This window comes from Panthera leo, chromosome B1, assembly GCF_018350215.1.
Source record: "Panthera leo isolate Ple1 chromosome B1, P.leo_Ple1_pat1.1, whole genome shotgun sequence".
Lineage (NCBI taxonomy): Eukaryota > Metazoa > Chordata > Mammalia > Carnivora > Felidae > Panthera > Panthera leo.
The window spans coordinates 121,563,945-121,585,579 of NC_056682.1; the positions used below are offsets into that span (position 1 = coordinate 121,563,945).

Consider the following 21,635-nt stretch of genomic DNA (forward strand, 5'->3'; position numbering starts at 1 on the left):
TTTGATGTTCAAATTACCCCATTTTGGCCAGCGGGAGGTTTTTCTAACTTTTTCCAGTGTTCTTTTTGCAAGGATCCACAGTCTTTGATAGTGTCCTTACTTTCTGGGACTATATAATCTCACAAGTTCATCATGTATATTTTCTGCTGTAGCTCTGGAATCAACTATTTCTCCAGAGATTCCTTTAAGTGGCAAATGGTATTTAGAAACCAAGATCTTGCCACTAAGGATATTTACTGCTATTGGCTTGTCATTGCTTCTAAGGCTTTTCCTTGGACAGAGCTATCTTTTTTAAGAGGACGGGAAAATCCTAGGTTCTCACTGATATTCCCATTCAAATATAAGATCACAGGATCTTAATTTTATTGATTTTATGCTTTTTTTTCTTATGCTAAATTATTAGTATTTAAGAAAAATTGACATATTTAATAATTTGCTTTATCCTGTAATATACATATAATAATTTTTAAAATAACAGTATTGATATAATTTCCGACATTAACTATTGAATTAAGTGTAAGACTTCTTGGTAGTTCTTTTTGTCTTTACAGTATATCTCACTAAAGATTAAAAGTAATATTATTTCTAAGTTTACTTGGACTAATTCTTTTCTATTAGAATATGGCATCAACTTAATATCCAGTTAGGTTTATTTAATTAAGTTTTCTTTCAATATTTATAGATTGCTAATTAGAGGGTTTTTTTATTTTTAATTTTTTTAATGTTTATTTATTTGAGAGAGAGAGAGAGAGAGAGAGACAGCACGAGTGGGAGAGAGGCAGAGTGAGAGGGAGACACAGACTCCAAAGCAGGCTCCAGGCTCTGAGCTGTCAGCACAGAGCCTGATGTGGGGCTCGAACTCACAAACTGCAAGATCATGACCTGAGCTGAAGTCAGATGCTCAACCGACTGAGCCAGCCAGGTACCCCTAGAGTTTTTTAAATTACATAAAAACATTTATAACACCCCACAGTAAAAATTGTGAAACAAGAAGTTTTGCTTCCAGTCTCCTCTTTTCTTTCCTCCCCCTTACTATAATAATTTTTATTAATTTTTGGTCTATCCATTCACCATTGATTCTTTTTGCAAATATGCAAACTTTTACACAAAACATAACATACTAGATACCGTATTCTGCACTTATTTTTCCCTAGTATTTTTAAATTTATTTTTAATTTATTTTTAATTTTTTAATATGAAATTTATTGTCAAATTGGTTTCCATACAACACCCAGTGCTCATCCCTCTTAATTATATATTTAAAAGATCACTATATTTCAGTGTGTATTTTCCATGTTCCTTTTTATAGCCCCATCTTGCTTCATTATGTTGATATACCAGTTTATTAATACATTCTCTACTAACAATAATCTGGGTTATTTCCAATCTTTCGCTATTACAAACACTGCCACAACAAATAACCTTTGCATACGTTATTTTGTATTTTTGCAAAGCACCTTCTTTTTTAAAAGTAAGGAATAATAAAAACAAGAATTCTTTAGTAAGGAATGCTTGCCAAAATTCCTTCTATTGTATAGTATCAGCAAATGAGACTAGCATTCTAATAATGATGGATCACACAGATAGAGGTCTCTCAAAGGCATGTTGTTTACATGGATTGTTCTGTGGCCATAAACAAGGTGCATTACTTAATGAAGGCTAACTGCTGTAATAAACAAACAACATTGTGGTAGTGACAACACAATAAAAGTGTTGGTCTGATGCTTCTACTTGGCAGGTGATTTTTTGTGTGATCAATCTTGAGAATCTAAAATCCTCTCTTTCTTTGGAGTCTCTTGCTTTGTGCACAGTGCTCAAATACAGAAAAAGAGAGCAGAGAAGGCGCACTCACTTTTTAAAAGACATGATGTAGAAATGACACATCCCACTTTCACACACCTTGACAAGTATCCATCACATGGCCACCCCTCCTGGCAAGACAGCCAGAGTTCTTGAGGAATGCTCAGTAAGAAGTGGGTTTGGTGAAGGATGATCCAGTCTCCACCATTCTGGGCCCTGATTACCTACTTCATATACTTCAGTGGATTTACTCAAATGTATCCAAATCTAAAACCCATATGCAGATTATGTCAGTGAAAAGGCACTGTTTCCTTTCAAGATAGCCTTTTGAAGTGTGTGAAGCAAATGGAGCGAGGGAATTTGTGACAGGTGCAGTCTTACAAATGTCTATACTTTTACATGAGCTATCATTCAAGGCAAAATCTCAGTACCCAAGGGTGTCTTTAGGAGATTTTGGCCACCTCCAAAATATGCAGCTTGAATAAAAATGTAGAAACTGCTTTGTAGAAGCAGTTTTAAATCATGCCCCCCAGTCTTTGAGACCAATCAGATTGCCACGGGCAAGCAACGAAGAGTAGATCCTCAATATCTCAGATCCTGTTCATCTGAAATTTTCAATATGTCATCGGAAATTGAACTATAGTTTGACTTGTCCATAAAGAATGGTCATGAAACAACTTAATAGAGAACATAAGATGTCAACATTTTCAAATACATATTTTAAAAGTTCTTGAGCTTTGAGGGGCCCTTGGGTGGCTCAGTGGGTTGTGTGGGGCTCTGTGCTAACAGCTCAAAGCCTGGAGCCTGTTTCAGATTCTGTGTCTCCCTCTCTCTCTGCCCCTCCCCCACTCATGCCCTGTCTCTGTCTCTCTCAAAAATAAATAAACATTAAAAAAAAAAAAAGGTCTTGAGCTTTGATACATTTACAAATAAAGTTATCATAGAAATCTTTTTTTAAAGCAAATCTACTGGTATTTTTCCTTGGCAATATGTTTAGCAGCTACTTGGAGTGTTATATATATATATATTCATATGTGAAAGTATTATAAATGTGTTATATATTTATACTTATATGTATCATATATGTATTTATCTTCAAGATACTGTGTTTATCTTCAAGTGCTCTATAATTCATAATATTCATTAATTTGAACAAACCCTTTTTGTAGATTAAAAGTTTTACTACATTACAAAATCAGTGATGTGAAACAGGGACTTCTACATTATAATAATATATAAAAACTTTGACTTGCCAGACTTTTCCCTCTCATGTATTTTGTAAAATTCCTGAATTGTCAGCTTATTTTGGAGAAAAAGTGACTCGTTTCATTTTTGAGAATTAAGATGAGTACACGGTTTTAATTTTAAAACAGGAAATAAAAAATCTAAACAAAGAGCCAGCATGTAAATTTCCATATCCTGTGGTGAAATATGATAAATGACCTGGACAGTTCTTGCCTAGAGTTGTTGGATTAATCTATTAATGGAGGAAGAGATCGTCTCAGACTGTTTCCTGCTGAGATTTTGAGCAATAGAGAGAGCTTACTGAAGAAATTAATGACTATTTCATGAAACATCAGGACACTACAAGACAGTGAAAACAGTGTTCAATTAGAAAGAATAACACTGATGTCTTAAAAGTTGTTTAGTTACCGAGTCTACATAGTTCGTTTAAGACAGAGAGATTCAAGGTATGTATGGTCAAAGGCACTAATTAAGTTCTCTCCTGAGAAGTTTTTCATTCAGAATCTCCTTAAGGCAACTACAATAGCTAACAAGATGATTCTCAGATAGCTGTATGAGTTAGCTTTCCCTAGGTTGCACTGTGCTCATGAACAGTTTCAAACCGCTCCCGCTCTTCCCCAAATACCACACAAACCAAAGCTGGGAAAACCTAAGGGTGTGGAAAAAGCTTCAGCTGTTTCTCTGAGCCATTTCCGTCCAATTGAGAGGACTGTGGGGTCACACTTATCTCTACAAAGTTTTAACAATGGATGTCACAGCACCCCTTTCATATGGTTTTTGCCCTGGGGCTGAGTCTGTGGAGGGGTATGAAGTATAAATTTCATGGTTTTAGACTCCTCTTTTTTTGCACTGTTTCCCTTTCCTCCTCAGGATGAAGAAGGCATCTGGATTCCCTTTCATACTAAGATAGCTATGCGGAATTTCAAACTTAGAGAATTTAGCCAATGGGCTTTTCTTAGTTATCATTGCCTTGTGACATTGGGCATAAGAAATTTACATAGCAACCAGGAGTGTAGATAAAACCAGATTTAGTCTCAGAATCTCTAGCAACATCATCATTTTTGGTAAACAGAAGAGTAAAGATCCAAAACAGATTAATGGTCATTTCCTAGAGCTAGTGAGACACACGTGGAAATGTTTTGGACATCATCTTCTTAGACATTGTTACTATAGGGAATTTTCTAGTTTAGTAAGGAATCCTGCCTGGTGAGACATCACACACACTTAAATTCTTTGGGTCTTTTCCTTAGGTTGCTCATTAGCTCTCAATTGTATTCACTTTTTCCTTGGTGTGGTTATCTGTGGTGTTAAATTAATTAAACAAGGAGGCCATTAGACTGAGGTGGCTCTATAGTCAAGGCAGCCTAAAATCTTAAGCCTGTAAATGCCTCAAGGTTATGAAATAGAGACTTAAGACAACCAATGAGACAACTGAGCTTTAAACTATAGCTAATCAAGTAATTTCCTTTCTTTGCTTCCACCCTGTATCTAAGTCTTTTTCCCCAGCTCCTGTCAGTGGAGGACCCCTGACTATTTTCTAGTTTGGGGTTGCTCGATTCCAATCAATCTTTGCTCCAATGAACTCTCAAACTTTTTAATGTGCCTCAGTTTATCTTTTAACAGTTCTGACATCACTACCAAACTTTTGTGTTAGGCATACTCCTTGGGATATACCTTTGAAACTTTTTCCTTTCACAGGCTCCTGCCCTTATTTCCAACATACCTACTTGAAAATTCCTCTTGAATTTTCTTAATGTAAACTTAAATATTTCATGACTTTCCTGACTTATCTCTTCTCCCCTCTGTCTATTCACATCCACCTTCTTGGCCTCCCCATTTATTTTATTTTTAATTTTTTAATTTTTATTTTAGGTAGGCTGCATACCCATCACAGGGCTCGAATCCAAGAGTCCAAGAGCAAAAGTCACAGTCTCCACTGACTGACCCAGCCAGGCATCCCTCCCCATTTCTTTAGATGCTACTTTATATCCCAGACCATCAATCTAAAAACCTAGGTATCTTCTTTTAAGTCCTTTCATTTATTCATGTCCACCTCCCACCTTCCTAAATGTCGTATCAGTTACTAAATTTTATTGATATTTTCTTCAAGATGTTTTACATCCTTCTCTTGGTTACAGTATGATGCTGGTTTTAGGCTTTATACTTAAGTGACATATGTAATCTTTGCCAGGCGTCTAACAAAATTTTCCCTTTTATGATTTGCTTTATACCTCATGCCAGATTAGTATCATAAAATCGGTGAACGCTGTATTTCCCCTTTTCAGAAGTATTCATTTTTATTTTTTAGTTTACTTATTTTGAGAGAGAGAGAGAACACGAGCATGAGCAGCAGAGGGTCAGAGAGGGGAGAGAAGGGATCTCAAGTAGGTTCCACACTGTCACTGCAGAGCCTGATGAGGGGCTCCACCTCATGAACCGTGCGACTGTGACTTGAACCAGAATCAGGAGGACATTTAACTAACTGAGCCACCCAGGCTCTTCCCTTCTCAGAAGTATTAACTGGTCTCTCAGTTCTGCAGGGTAAAGTCTGCTAGCTTTCTCCAAGATTTACGATGTTGGATTATCATGGTTAAGATCAGGTTCAGCTGCAAGTGATAGGCAATCCAAAGCGGTTCAAACAAAGTAGATGCAAAAGTTCAGAGAGATCCAGGGCAGGTTTGATACTCCATAGTGTCACTTGGTTTTTCTATCTCATTATTCCTCCATGTGTGACCTATATTCATGGTCCAAAATGGCTTTCCCAACAGTTTTCATTCCAGTCAGCAAGAAGAAGAAAAAGGCTTGTCTTTTTAAAGGAAACTTCCTGGATGTTGTTCCTACTGCTGCTTATACTCTTTAGTGAAAACTCTTTTTATGGCCAAATATACTTATACTCTGATGAGCAAATGTCCCACTAAAAACTGGAAGTTCTATTCCTCAAGAAGATGGGAAAATAGATACAGGGATATGACCAGGAAGCTCCTCCACATCTACCTTCTAACTAACTGCTGCTTCCTTACACGAGCCTGCCAGTCTAGTTAAACTCTCCCCATGTCCATTGAAACAAACTCTTCAAAAACACTCCAGCCCGCAGTTGTCTCTGTCCTTTAAACTAGAGAAACTGTTGATTTGGCAGCCAATCAGGAACTTATTTTGTAACAGCCTTATTAACACGGTCCTAATGATTAGAGCATTGTTTAAATTTTCTACCTTGTCTGATCCTTTCAGCTAGATCGAGGGAAGAACCTAAGCCCTACATATCCTGTCTCCCAACTGCTATCACTTGGCATGTTGCCTGGCACGTAATACAACTTAATGACTGTGTTCTAGTTTACCTAACAGGCTGGCAGCACCAAACTAGAATATATCGCTTCTATTCCTTTATTAGGGAGGGATTTTGCATCCTGTGTTATGATGTGCAGTATTTACAATTTAGCTGAAAGGATAGGTGTTGTAAGATACTAATATAGGCAAAATCTTATTTGGGAAAACAAGATCAACACATAGAGTCCCTTCCTCTACCCAATAAATCTTAAAAACCAACAATAGATAATGAAAGGATATGAGAAAAAAAAAAAGATCTTCAATATTTTATTTTAAAAAATAAAAAAAAAAACAAATTTTCAAACATTCTGAGAACTGTTAGGCATGGAAAACAAATTTAGGGCTGTGTTAAAAGATGTATTGGGCCCCATGACCTTTGAATTGTTTTTTCTGAAATGGCAGTGGATTGGGGTAGAGTAGATTCAGATGATATTCTTTGTAACCTATGCCCTGTATTTATGAATTAAGAGTATGAAATCTGTGGTCATGGGAAGTGCATAACTGGACAACTGAGAATTTAAATCTATGGCCTTGGTTTCATCATTGCTGTAACACATAAGTTTCTCTTAATGTAATCATACTTATACGATGAATTTCGGGAGGATTACAGCCTTTGTTCCACAGCTAATACATTCCTTCTTATATTCTTTATACTTCATGAAATCCTTTCATAGTTCTTTGAGGTTAGTTTATCTGATGCTATGACTCTTTATTTAATAAGTGAAGAAACTGTGGCTTAGAGTTTAACTTACTTCAGGCTGTATAACAAGTGAGTGGCTATCCAGACTCAATCTGTTTTTGTTTTCGTTCTCGTTTCTTAACTCTAGGTCATTATGCTGTATTATATGACATTGGAACTCAGAGTCATTGAAGGCACATTCTTTTCTGGATGCCCTTGGTAGAGACCCGGGATTCTCATGTGGATTTCCTCAAGAGAAGAATTCTGCCATTATCTATCTAGACTAATATCTTTTGAAATAACTTGCAAGTCTGTTTGTATTTGCTTAAAAATAAGTGTTTACAGGGTGCCTGGGTGGCTCAGTCAATTAAGTGGTTAAGTGTCTGACTCTTGGTTTTGGCTTAGGTCATGATCTCATGGTTGGTGAGACTGAGCGGGTGTCAGGCTCAGTGCTGACAGGGAGGAGCCTGCTTGGGATTCTCTCTCTCCCTCTCTGTGCCTTCCCTGCCCACATTCATTCTCTCTCTCAAAATAAATAAACTTAAAAACAAAAATAGGTGTCTGGGGCGCCTGGGTGGCTCAGTCTGTTGGACGTCCAAGTTTGGTTCAGGTCATGATCTCGCAGTCTGTGAGTTTGAGCCCCACGTCGAGCTCTGTGCTGACAGTTCAGAGCCTGGAACCTGCTTTGGATTCTGCACCTCCCCACTTGCTCTCTCTCTCTTTCTCTCTCCCTCAAAAAAAAAAATAAACATTAAAAAAAAGAACAAAAATGGGTTGTTTAAAGCAAAATGTATTTGAGAAATTTAAGATTCCCAAATGTGAGATTCTCAAATTTTCACCATAAGAAGAAAAACAACAACAGTAGTTAACATACATGCTAGTGTTTGACACGAGATAGTAACAGGTTATAGAAAGTTTGGCAGAGTTAGGATAGGGCCATTAAGGAGAGAGTCAATAATATTGGGACCATCTACTTCATGTTAATTTAGATTTTTATGACAAAAGAGGACTTAAATAGCTAATTAGATATGGCATTGAACAAAAGAATTATATTGCTCTAGTATGTATATTATATACGAGTATTGGTATAAACACAAGTATAGGAGAGATAATCCAAGAATATTAACATATTTGCACCACACATTTTCCAGGGAAGCAAAAAGAGTAGGCAATCACAAAACTGCTGTGAAACTGAGGAAAGTGATATTATATTGTTACCCAGAGGAAGAGGAAAACTATGGAATGTATTAAACTAATTTTGGATTTTAGTTTGGAGGTTGGATGACTTGGTTGTGTCTACTTGGGCAGGCCTCAGGCTCGCTACTTTCATTTCAAAGGAAGACAATGTACTAGACAGGAAAAAATATTTAGGAATCAAAGATACTTTATTTCAGCCCTCCCCAGCTTCCAGTGTAGAAGATAATCTCACAGTTATTTTTTAAAATTTATTAGTTTTTAAAAATGTACATCCGAGTTAGTTAACATATAGTGCAATAATGTTTTCAGGAGTAGAATCCAGTGATTCATCTCCTACATGTAAGATAAACTCACAGTTATGATTGAGTGCTTACTATGTGACAAACACACATTAGAAGGTACATTGCATACCGTCTCTAATCTTTCAACAACTATGTGAAAGATTTCTTTAAACCGTTTTTTTTTTCAAATGTTTATTTTTGAGAGAGAGAGAGAGAGAGAGAGAGAGAGAGAGAGAGAGAAATGAGCAGGGAGGGGCAGAGAGAAAGGGGGACAGGGGATCTGAAGCCAGCTCTGGGCTGACAGCAGAGAGCCCAATATAGGGCTCAAACTCACAAACTGTGGGATCATGACCTGAGCCAAAGTCAGATGCTTAACTGGCTGAGCCACCCAGGCGTCCCAATACTATACCCTTCCCATAGAAGAACCAGAAGTTCCAAAGAGCAACTAAGATGACACAGTGAGAAAGAAGAGTAGAATTCATTTCTGCCTATTCCTGAGCTCATTCTATTAAACTCTATATGGTGAGGCAACAGTGAATTCCTTTAGTTGAGCCTCATAACAAAGAGAACACATTCTCTACACTAGAAAATGTACTAATGTTGGTTTGTGAGTTATGTATCAGAAAGGCTCAATGGAGGCTAGGTTAACCATCACATCAGGTTTCATAGCTTTTTATTATCATTATATCAGTGCAGTTGGGGAACTAATTAACTCTTGCTATTGATGACATCATTAACAATTCCTCAGTTCCAAGGGGGAGGAATACCTTAGTATCAAACTTGAGAACCTCTTCTCTAGAATGTATCTCTCAGAAATTAGACAAGTCCTCTAATTTGATAAAATCTTTCAAACTGAAAGCCAATCTAAAGTACGTAAGAATACAGAGTTCACAATTTCTTCACGTCGGAAATACTGTTAAAGTGTAATAACTGTAAATATGAAAGATTTAGATCACTACAAGCATCTGGAGATGTACACAGGTGTTATTAATCTATTAGTTGGAAGACTAAGTAGCTGGCATTACGATAGTACTCTGTGTACAGGACTATTTTTTAAGCCCACCATTTGCAATTGATTACATGGACCATCTGTAACTGTCTGTGAATCATGTTAGAAGTTACCCCACTGACATTTATCGAACATTTGTCATGTAGGAAAATGTTTTGTATAGAAAAGTTGACACATAATGGCTTTCAGGTTTCACTAAATCAACTTCAGATTCCAGGCTATAGGTACAACCCATTGATGTGTATTATCCAGAAAAATATGGCTTATGATTCGATTAAAGAATACGGCCTCACTCCAAGCCCTCTGTGCGTAGACCAAAAGGTCTTTTGTTGACACCGAGGTGACTTTGCTCCTCCGTTTGTTCCCCTGGAACTATCTCGTGGGGGGGGGGGGGGGGGGGGAGCTTCAAAAGTGGTGAGGAAAGAAAACGTGGGAGATACAGCTAAAAATGACGTGGGAGTAGCGGGTCGTGATCGGTCGGAGGCAGGGTATTTGCCCAGGGGGAAGAAACGCGAAAGGTCTGTTGAGCTTCTGGTGCACGGAGGAGTGGGGGCTACTCTAGCTCGACGCGTACGCGCCACCTGTCAGACCAGAGGAGACGCTGGGGATGGAGAGGGGGGTGGGGAAGAGGGTGCCCCGGGCCCCGGAAAGAGGCGGCCGGCGGGTCTCGTCCTTCGGAGCGCTCCAATCCGGATGGTAGGGCGGTTAGGGAGGGGGAAAAGAGGGCGAGCTAGACCCGGAGGCCACAACACGTAACCTGCGAGATCAGGTTGGGAGACTGGGGGCGCTACCCCGCGCCCCTCCCCTGAGCCTCTCAGCTCCTCCTCCCAGACACGTGACCACAGCCGGCGGGTCTCCTCGCTCCCGCTGGGTAGCTCGCTCTGTTTCTTCCCTCCCGCCGCCTTGCCCTTCTTCTCCTCGGTTCCCATCCCTCCGCCCTCCCCCCACCTCCTTCCCCATGCCCCAATAGCGACTCGAGCTGCGAAGTGCCCGCCCCTCCGCCCTATTCTTCGTTTGTTCATTGGCTGAGGCCTCAAGGACGCGTCCCGAGGGCGGGTGGCAGCCATTGGTGGGATGAGCAATCCGAGTTCCCGGATGAGGGAACATTCTGCAGTATAAAGGGAGCGGGGAAGGCGGGAGACAGCGCAGTTTGAATCGCGGTGCGACGAAGGAGTAGGCGGTGGGATCTCGCTGGCTATCTGACTAGTCTTTTCTCTGCCTTGCTTGTTTGAGCTTCAGCAGAATTCGGAATGGTAAACTTCGCGGAAGCGCTCGCAGACTCCGCGGGTTTTTGCCGATGGGAGAAAAACCCGTTACACACGGGAGATGGGGGTGAAGTGGCGACGGTTGGGAACGCGCGGAGACAGGATTTGGAAGAGCGGGGGGGAGGTGTTTTGTCGGCGGCGAGCGGAGCAGCCTCCGATCTCGCGGCGGGCGGCGACGGTTGGGTGGCGCGCGCAGCGCCGCTGGGGGCCGGCGGGCGGACGGAGGCGCGCGGCCGCGGCGGGCGCGCAGCGGGGGGCGGGCGGGCGGGGTCGCCCTTGCAGCGCGCGGCTGGCCGGAGACCCCGGCTGGGCACGGGGCCGCGCTCGCGCCTGGGCCGCGCTGCGGTGGGGGAGGGGCACGCCGCCCTGGTAATCCTATATTCCCCGTTCCTTCTTCGCTCGCGGGCGTGTGCGCGCCGCAGGCTGGCGGTAAGGCTGGGAAGGACTCCGGAAAGGCCAAGACAAAGGCGGTTTCCCGCTCGCAGAGAGCCGGCTTGCAGGTCAGTGGTGGTTCGTGCAGTCCGGGAGCCGTGGTGTTTTTCTTTACTCCTCTTTTCTTGTTTATCTTCGGTCTAGACGGGCGTTTCGTCTTTGCGTGGGTGATGCGGTGTCGCGACTTGGTTTGCCGATACGATAAATATCGAAGGGGGGGGCGATCACGTGTGTCGATGCTGGGGCGCGTTGCTGCACCAGCGTCCATACCCCTTGCTTTGGCGCGCGTGTAATATTACCATCTTGGACGCTAACATCTTTGTGCATTTATGTTTGTGTGCTTAAAATTAAGTTCCCGGTGGGCCGTATTCATCGACACCTGAAATCTAGGACGACCAGTCATGGACGTGTGGGCGCGACTGCCGCTGTGTACAGCGCAGCCATCCTGGAGTACCTCACCGCAGAGGTAAATGGGTGTACGCTTTATAATCTGGAAAAGGTTTGGGGGGGTTGGGGGTGGCGACGAGAGGGAAGGAGGAAAGTGATGCAAGAAAAACTCCCAGGCGCTAAACGCGGCAAGAAGCTTCTGAGAACGCTAGAGGGGGCTGGTGTTCATTACGAGATCCTACTGAGCTTGGTTGAGTTTGCTGCTCTTGGAAATAAAATTGCGTGCCCCCTTTTCAAGTGTTGCCATTCAGGTAGGTAGTGGAGGAAGGCGACATTTGGTAGATGTATCTCCGTGAAGATTGGATTCTACCCCTTGGGCATTGGTCTTTAAGGAAAGTTGGAAGGAGATTGATTAGAATCTCCCTTGTAGGTACTTGAATTGGCAGGAAATGCATCAAAAGACTTGAAGGTAAAGCGTATTACTCCTCGTCACTTGCAACTTGCTATTCGTGGAGATGAGGAATTGGATTCTCTCATCAAGGCTACAATTGCTGGTGGTGGTATGTAAATACTAAATTTTACTCCTTTGGAGAAAACATTCTTCAGTTCTTAGTAGTAATTTCTAGTCCAGAAGTACTATTTTCACTGATCTTCATTGTGGTTGCATCATGAAATTTGGTTTATGTATATAACTGAATGAGTTTTTACATACTTGAGCTGTACATGTAAAGACACCTTCCAGGTTAAATGTCAAACTCTTGTTTTTAAGTATGGTGTGGTTTTTAAAATGTGTATATTAAAAAGTGGAATTAATCCCTGTCCCTTTCCTAGGTGTCATTCCACACATCCACAAATCTCTGATTGGGAAGAAAGGACAACAGAAGACTGTTTAAAGGATGCCTGGATTCCTTATTATCTCAGGACTCTAAATACTCTTAACAGCTGTCCAGTGTTGGTGATTCCAGTGGACTGTATCTCTGTGAAAAACACAATTTTGCCTTTTTGTAATTCTATTTGAGCAAGTTGGAAGTTTAATTAGCTTTCCAACCAACCAAATTTCTGCATTCGAGTCTTAACCATATTTAAGTGTTACTGTGGCTTCAAAGAAGCTATTGATTCTGAAGTAGTGGGTTTTGATTGAGTTGACTGTTTTTAAAAAACTGTTTGGATTTTAATTGTGATGCAGAAGTTATAGTAACAAACATTTGGTTTTGTACAGACATTATTTCCACTCCAGTGGATAAGCTCAATAAAGGTCATATCCCAAACTAGTTGTGTTTTAAATTTGCTTGATTGCAATAGGAATTCCTTTTTTTTTTCTTTTTTTTTTTGAGTAGGTATCTCCTACAACAGTAACCTAAGCATATTTCTTTTCTTGAAATTGAACTTGTAGATCAACCAAGTCAGAAGACCCAAGTATAATTTTTTTTTTTTAATGTTATGTAATGAGCTATTAAAATTTTTTAAAAAGCCAGAAGCTGGAATGGGCCAAGTTGCTGCTGCTTAGGCTAAGCTTGACCGTCCCAGTTCAGATTGGCTGTGCCTGCTTTATGTGATGTCATTTCCCTGGTGGGCACTTGCTGTGGTGGATATGGGGAAGGAGAGGGCAGGTAAAGGAGGAAGTCCTGCGTTACAGCTACTTCCACAGAGCGAACTTTCAGTTTGGTCTTTGAAACGTGTTTTCTTAGGCTACAGTGTTTTGAAGTCTACTTGAATTAAATTTTCAGTAGTTAACCCTTTGGGAGGCCATGCTATATTCCCATTCTTAAGAAGTATTTCTTTGTAAGTCCTGAGTTAGGTGTTTATTTGCATGCAAACAATAGCTTGAGTATTATTTTGGTTGAGTTGAATGGCTCATTTTGATACTTGCTTTGTGAGCAGTCCCTAATTTTTTTTTTTTTTTCTTATATGGAGGACATTACCAAGCAATAAGTAAGTGGTCCCTTTCCCCCCTTCAAAGAGACCAATGTGACATGGTTCAGCATTTCACCAGGGAATGTCCTGAAAATGGGAGAGGGGAGAAAACCCAACAAGTAGTTTATTTCTCTGATGGTGACACATTAAAAAGGTGGCTCCCGCCTTGTTTGGGTCATAAAGGATGAGGATTTGGGCTTTTCACGAGAAAAATTTGCGAAAAGTACAAAGTGTCCACACCTTGTGGATGTACTGAGAGACAATTTAATGGAATATGGGTCAGAAAAATGGGGTGTAGCTGAAATAAAATAACCCATGGTTAGGACCAAACGAGGCTCTGATGCGCTTCTAAACACCTGTGCCGGAAGCGCTGCATAGGGACTGACAGCGCCAGTACTCACCTGACCGAAACCTCCCAAGGCTTAAGGGGGCCCAGAGGCGAGCCCTTCGATCCCTGGGAATTTTCCTGTAGGGAGCGTCCCCAGACCCCTCCGTCGCCCCGGCCGCCTGGAAGGCGGTTCCTGCCTGCGCTGGCCGCCCTGGGAGATCAGGGGGCACGGCGCTGCCGAGGCGGGTGGCCGGGTCCCCTACCTCGGCGCAGTCCCCCGGCGGGCAGCGGGGCTGGTATCGCCCGCCTCCCCTCCCAACCCCGAAGTTGGTCGGCTCCGAGCCTGCCGGCGCAGCGCACGGACAGGGGAGTCCGCACCGACGTCCAGGCCCGGGAGCTCGGTCCGGGGGCCCGGAGGGATGCGACTCGCGTTGTAGCGGCCCGCGGGGGGCGGGGAGGCCGCCGTGAGGAGGCGGAGCCGAGAGCCCGCCAGTCCGCCGGGGCCGCCGCCACGGTCCTCTGCTCTCCTCCCCGCTCGCCACCGCACGCCCCCACCCCGGGCCGGCTCGCCTCCATCGCGGCCGCGGCTTCCGTCCTCCGTAGCTGCGCCGCTGGAGGAAACGGAAGAAAGCGCAAGCCATGGAGGGGAACCGGGATGAGGCGGAGAAATGTGTCGAGATCGCCCGGGAGGCCCTGAACGCCGGCAACCGCGAGAAGGCCCAGCGCTTCCTGCAGAAGGCGGAGAAGCTCTACCCACTGCCCTCGGCCCGCGGTGAGGCCCTCGGTGTCCCTTCCCTACCTGCCGGGTCCCCAGGCCGCCGTGTAGCCCGCCCCCGCCCCCACCATCGCCCCTCCGGGAACCGGCGGGGGGGCCCCGGCCTCCCAGATCCCGCCGCAAGGCCCCCGGGGGGAGCATCCCGACACACCCCCGCCCCTGCCCCGACTGTCCCGGGCTGGGCCGGGCCGGGCCTGGGATGGGCTCCCGGAGATTCCCTCTGCACCAGCTTGCCTTCGAGATGCCGGCTCTCAGCTGACTGGCGAGTGTTGCCGGTACCCCGGTCCGTTCTGTAAAGACTAGCTTCATTCTCCTAGGAGATTTGTCCGTCTTACCTGAGTCGGGCGTTATATATGGATGTTTGGTTGTGTGGCCCCCCTGCCACTGCATCCTCACCCCCAGATAAGGCCTAGGCCCCTAATGAGGTGAGGAATGGGGAACTCTAGTGGCTAACGTACAGGTCTCGGTTCCACCACCTCTGGGGTAGAACACTGTTTTCCAAAGCAAACATTTCGAATACCTGAGATGACACTGCTTTTCCCTAGTCGAGAGTTTCTTTAGAAGAGAGGAGCACAAATTTGGCAAGAATGATAGTCAGCAATGTTTTCCTAAATAGTATCTGATTTGGTAACACCATCATTCTCGATAAATGAGGCAAATCACTAAGGAATAGCGTACTGGACTGACTTTAGTTGAATTCGCTCTGTTCATGTCCTGCTCTGCAGGCTTTAAAGTAGTAACAATAGCCAGCATTTATTGAGCACTTAAAAAGTGCCAGGACTTGTGCCTAGTGTTTTATATGAATTGTTTCATTTACTTCTCAATCCTATGTAGAGGTGAAATTCATTTGACCAGGTTTACCCATGTGTAAACAGACTTTTTGATGAATGAATGAATGAATGAATGAATGAATGAAAGTATTTTACCCAAGGTCACAGAGTAATTAGTAGCAAAGTCATAATAGTACTTGAGCTTTCCAGCTGCAAAAATCCTTTAAATACTCTGCTCTATTTTCTTGCCAATAGGATACTGTTTCACTCGAGGCCCAAGGTATTTCCAGGTTAAAAAATTATTGATAAGTTAGAACTCGAGGCTGTTTTATTGTTTTCTCAATTTTTTTACATTGTTGAAGCCTTTGTATTCTTTGCTTTCCTCATTTTCTTTACATTCCTGTTGAATACTGTACCGGGGAGGACAGGAAAAGGAAGTGAAAGAAAAAGGAATTAATATTTTTTTAAGTGTGGTAAAAATATATAATAAAAGTAAGTACTTAACCATTTTTGAATGTACAGTTCAGTAGTATTAACCATTTTCATACTGCTGTGTAACAGATCTCCAGAAGTTTTTCATCTTACAGAACTAAAATTCTGTGCCAATGAAAACAACTCCCCATTTTCTCTGCCTGCTAGCCCGTCACAACACCGTTCTTTATTTTTAAAACTTGACTACTTTAGATACCTTATATAAGTGAAATCATACAGTATTTGTCTTTTTTGACTGCCTTATTTCCCTTAGCATAATGTCCTTTGAATACATGTTGTAGCATGTGATGTGATTTCCTTTTTTAAGGCTGTATAATATTTCATTCACACACACACACACACACACACACACACACACACACACACACATTTTCATTATCCATTCATCCGCCAATAGACATTTAGGGTGTTTTTATATCTTGGTGTTGTGAATAATGCTGTTGTGAACATATGTGGGGAAGTATCTCTCTTCAAGTTTTTCTTGTTTTTATTTCTTTCCGATATATACCCAGAAATGGGATTGCTTGATCATATTGGTAATTCTGTTTTTAAGTTTTTGAAGAATTACTATACTGTTTTCCATAGCAGTTGCACCATTTTACATTCCCACCAGCAGTGAGCAAGAGTTCCAGTTTTTCTGCATCATCACCAAAATTTATTTTCTGTTTGTTTTTGATGTTAGCCATCTTAAAAAGTGTGAGGTGATATCTCATTGTGGTTTTGATTTGCATTTCTTTAATGATTAGTGATGTTGAGCATGTTTTTATGTTTGTTGGCTTGTTTATATCATCTTGGAGAAATGTCTATTTAAGTCCTTTGCCCGTTTTTTAATTGGGTTAGTTGTTTTGTTGTTGAGTTGTAGGAGTTCCTTATATATTCTGGATGTTAACCTCTTATCAGAGGTATGATTCACACACTGTTTTCTCCCATTCTGTAGGAAATCTTATTGTGTCCTTTGATGTACAGAAGTTAAGTTTGATGTAGTCTCGTTTGTCTATTTTTGCTTTTATCGCCTGTGCTTTTGGTGTCGTATCCAAGAAATCATTTTCCAGAGTTAAAATTTTTGCATACCGTATGGATACATGATTTCATTTTAGTCATTATCTAGTCCTAGAGGGACAGTTTTGACATTAAGCAAGTAACCCTTAAGACAATACCTTGGCATTTGAAAGCTCATCTCCTCCACCTACTAGTTTGTAACGTTAATCTTGGGCAAGTAGGATAACCTCGCTAGCCTTTGGCATTTTCATCTGCAAAATGGGACAATAATGTACCAATTTCTTAGGGCTGTTGTGAGGATTAAAAGAGTTAACGCACATGGAAAGCATTTGACAGTAACCTCTCAGGTGGTTCAGTATCATTTCTATTTAACAAATGTGAGGCTCTGAGAAGCTTTAAACTTTTAGCCTGTCATTTTTATATAACCAATTTGAGGTTTTGTTATTTGTTGAATGCTTCATTGAGAAACTTTATTCTTTGACTGTTTGTTGTCATTGTTGTTTTAAGTAAGCTCTCTGCCCAACTTGGGACTTGAGCTCACAAGCCTGAGATCAAGAGTTGCATAATCTACCAACTGAGCCAGCCAGGAGCCCCTATCAGATAAGCAATTTGAATCAGTCTGCTAAAGGATACTGTAAGATCTCAAAGCACAACACAATTTTTGCTCTTAAAAACATGAATATAGAAAAAATTAAGAAAAATAACAGTGAAAATTAGTAGTACAATGCCTTGTAGAGACAGTATGTGATTACCAAGTAAAGTGATAGGTTACGGTTGTGGTGTAGTCTGAAAACCTTAGTTCAGATGCAGACTTTGCCTCTGACAGTTTTGTAACCTGGGACAAGTTACTTAGCATCTGTAAGCCTTGTTTAGTTATATGTGAAATGAAGATTTCATCACAGGGTCAATGTGAGCATTAGCTGAAATAAAGTTATGCACAAATACTTAGCAAAGTGTATGTTACATAAAATGTTCTCAGAAGAGGTTTATTGGAATCATTTAAGAATTTAGGGGAGGGAAAGGTCTAGAACATTTGTGTAAGTCCTGAGAAAATATTTAATGTAGAAAGAAATTGAAGCTGTCAGTTAAAATGAAATTTTAAAGTGTTATCCCTGAATTTCCCTTTGCTCAACTACCGTGAAACTCTTATAACTCAGAGTTTTGACTACAGGTTTCTCTGGATGTGTTTTCATACTAAGATAGATAAAGGAAAACATTGCATTTTGACTTCTGTTATTCTTATACAGTGAATGGGAAAATGTGAGACTAAATTCTAAGTAAATTCCAGAATTTTTATTCTCTTTACATTTTATTTTTGCCAGGTGAGCAGTCTGATTGATAAAACACTTTAAAAAATTGGCAAGAATTTTCCTTGAGGAAAAACTTGATCTTCAAATGGATCTAGGGCATTATTGCTTTCTATGTTTTTCATTGAGGATATTATTTTATGGATCATTTATTGCAGTGGACTTCTAAGTGAATTGAGTTTTATAAATATCCAAATATTTTCATACTGTGAATTTAATTTATGTTCAAAAGGATTGATATGTAATGACTACTACATAGGAAATGTACATATTCTGGAAAAATAATTTCAGCAGGCAGAAAAGTAAATTACGTTTTAGTTTCTTAAGCTGTATATTTGTTGAATTATTGATATATTTGGACTTGCACAGAGGGATACAATCTCACTGTTTTAACGCTTTACATTGCTGTTTACTTAGCATTAACTTTAATGTTTCATACTAATCGGGGGGCAATTTTTAGTATAGATTTGTTTGAGGAGGGTTTTATTCGGAGAAAAGTATTTTGATTGTTTTTAAGAATTTCTTAGTAATTTGAACCAAATGGTGGCCTGCAACTTCAAAAAAGGCCATCCTGTGTCTGCTTTAATGAGTGGATACTCATGTGTGATTTGCAACATCTCTCGGCACTATAACAATTAAAATAGTCCTCTGTTTTTCCCTCATGTGAGAGATATGTGTGTAGATTTTTCCTTTCTTTTGCTACGTTATTTTAAAATTTAAATCTAATAAAAAATTCAAAGTTCTGTTCCTCTTTTGTTACTTAAAATAGTAAAATAAAGCTTTTTAAACTGTCATTACACATCTGGAGTATTAGCCAACCTATTCCTTTTAAGGCAATTCCATTTTCTTTCTATTTCTGACTTAATTAAAATTTAGTGACAAGTACAGATTATACATTCAGAACAATTATTTCAGTAACATTGAATTAAGTGTTATAAAATGATTTCCAAATTTCAGCTAATAGCCAACTGTTTCAGACAGTATAGTTAAGGAAAGAATACTAGGTTTGGTTTTGAACCTTAATTTAATAGTTGTGTGACCTTGCATATGTGACTATCTTTTAGAGCCTGAATTTCTTCATCTATAAAATGGGGATACATTTATCCTAACAAAAAGGATCTTACAGTAGTATCCTTTAGCAGACTGATTCAAATTGCTTATCTTTATCAGCTATAAATTGGGGATACATTTATCCTTACGGAGTCCACACTTCTTTGTAGCTGGGGAGACCATGAAAAATAAGACAAAAAGCTCTTGTCCTCTTAGAGCTTCCATTCTAGAGGAATGAAATATAAAGTATCTGCTGTACTAATAGCAGCTCAATTCCTGTCATTTGCCTTTTCTTTGTGGAAACTTAGTTATGTCATCTGTAATTTTCACAGGATTATTATAAGGATAGTATGTTATTAAGTGCTGTAAGAATGTCATGTATTATTACTATGGCAAAAGTATTTGGATACTGCCTCGGAGTCAACAGTATATTATTTATCTCTTTTCTGTCATTTTTAGTGACCTCGAGTACAAAATAATTGCTTTAAGTTAAGATTACTCTCAATTTATTTTTATTTAAAAAAAATTTTTTTTAATGTTTTATTTTTTATTTTTGAGACAGAGAGAGACAGAGCATGAACGGGGGAGAGTCAGAGAGAGAGGGAGACACAGAATCTGAAGCAGGCTCCAGGCTCTGAGCTGTCAGCACAGAGCCGGACGAGGGGCTCTAACTCACGTACCGCGAGATCGTGACCTGAGCCGAAGTCAGACACTCAACCGACTGAGCCACCCAGGCGCCCCAAGATTATTCTCCATTTAGATTCAATTATTCATTCCATGCTTAGTTAACATGTGGTTCTCCCTGTGTTGCTGCATTCTTTCCTTGTGCTGTGTATATAGCTGTCCTTTTCCTAGATTAAAAAGTCCTTTGCCATCAGGAACCATTTTAATCTTTATTTATTCAGTTTTTTACCTCCTCAGTACCTGATAGTGTTTGTTTTGGCATATATAAGCCAGTATTTTCTGGAGTGATAACCTGTTTATTTAACTTTATTTCCTTCAATAAAGATGATTTGCTGAATAAGTAATTAAATAAAAATCTTATAGCTGTAAGGCTTATCATGATAATGTATTCACAAATGAAGCTTTTCAATAATTGGGTAAGTGTGCAAAAATGTATATATAAAAATTGTCACTAGCAAAATTTGGAAAGAGTATAAATGTTCATCAGTGGAAATTGATTAAATCACATTGCTCTCATATACTATGCAACTACTAAAAATGATAATATGCCTCAGTAATTTTCCACCCACTGATCCCTTCACCCTGCTTATTGGCCATAAATCCCCAGCAGTCTTTGCTGAGTTTGGAGTTAAGCCTGATCACTCTCCTATTGCAATAGTCCTGCATAAGACCTTAAAAAAAAAAAAAAAAAAAAAGTGAACCAATATTTATTGCTATAAAATGAAACACAGGGATGCCTGTCAGTCTGTTAAGCGTCCAACTTGGGCTCAGGTCATGATCTCACAGTTTGTGAGTTCAAGCCCTGCCTCCGGCCCTGTGCTGATAGCTCAGAGCCTGCGGCCTGCTTCAGATTCTGTGTCTCCCTCTCTTTGCCCCTCCCCTCCCCTGCGTTCGCTCGCGCTCTGTCTCAAAAATATGCAGCAAAAAATAAAATGAAAAACATGATGTATTATAAATTAAATAAAGGTAAGCTATAAACGTAGATTATTCTAATTTTGTTTAAATAGGTATAAAAACTCGACAGTTAACTAGAGTAATTAGAATTAAATATATCAGAATGGTTGAGTGATTTTTTTGTGTGTGGGATTTATAAGTGATTTTTACTTTGTTATGTCTTTTTTGATGAGCTGAGAAACATTACTTTTATAATCACAAATAAAAGCTGTTTCTAGTTTGTGAAGAGGAGGGAAAACATCCATTTGTTTTTCAAATTATGTATTTTTATTTTTAGATTTAGCTAATTATGGACACTCTACATAACAGGTGTGCAGTAGAAACTTATGAAACACAAACATACCTTGGTTCTTCAATTTTGGCTTATTTATGTAAACATTTTTAATAATGTTTATTTACTTTTTTACTTGTCTTTAATATGAAGTATACTTAAATTAAATGCAGATTCCATCAGGGGTGCCTGGGTGACTCAGTTGATTAAGCATCCGACTTCAGCTCAGGTCATGATCTCCCAGTTCATGAGTTCAAGCCCTGTGTCAGGCTCTGTGCTGATAGCTTGGAGCCTGGAGCCTCCTTCGGATTCTGTGTCTCCCTCTGTCTGTCCCTCCTCCACTCAAACTCTGTCTCTCTCTCAAAAATAAACATTAAAAAAACTTTTAAAACATGCAGATTCCATCAAAACCCCAAAAGCAAAGCAATAGGTGTGGAAAGTGAAGGCATAAAATGATGTTGTATAGTTTTGA

At 40.5% G+C, this 21,635-nt stretch overlaps 2 protein-coding genes across 5 annotated transcripts in view; both read left to right on the forward strand.

Moving 5' to 3' along the window:
• Positions 1-10,616: 10,616 nt before the first annotated feature.
• Positions 10,617-12,887, forward strand: LOC122217060 (histone H2A.Z). Its single transcript, XM_042933959.1, has 5 exons — positions 10,617-10,788; positions 11,223-11,300; positions 11,585-11,698; positions 12,050-12,179; positions 12,451-12,887. Exons 1-5 carry the CDS (start codon positions 10,786-10,788, stop codon positions 12,510-12,512), a joined length of 387 nt encoding a protein of 128 aa, XP_042789893.1. The 5' UTR covers positions 10,617-10,785; the 3' UTR covers positions 12,513-12,887.
• Positions 12,888-14,204: 1,317 nt separating this feature from the next.
• The window catches only part of DNAJB14 (DnaJ heat shock protein family (Hsp40) member B14), a 44,635-nt gene continuing 37,204 nt past the window's right edge, over positions 14,205-21,635 (forward strand). Inside the window, exon 1 of one of the 4 annotated variants that reach the window (XR_006201802.1) lies at positions 14,205-14,633. Coding sequence is in view for 2 of the 4 variants with exons in the window: in XM_042935824.1 (XP_042791758.1) it covers positions 14,501-14,633 (133 nt within the window). In the remaining 2 variants the exon portion in view is untranslated. The remainder of the gene's footprint in view (positions 14,634-21,635) is intronic. The other 3 variants (XR_006201801.1, XM_042935824.1, XM_042935826.1) reach the window with 3 other exon arrangements.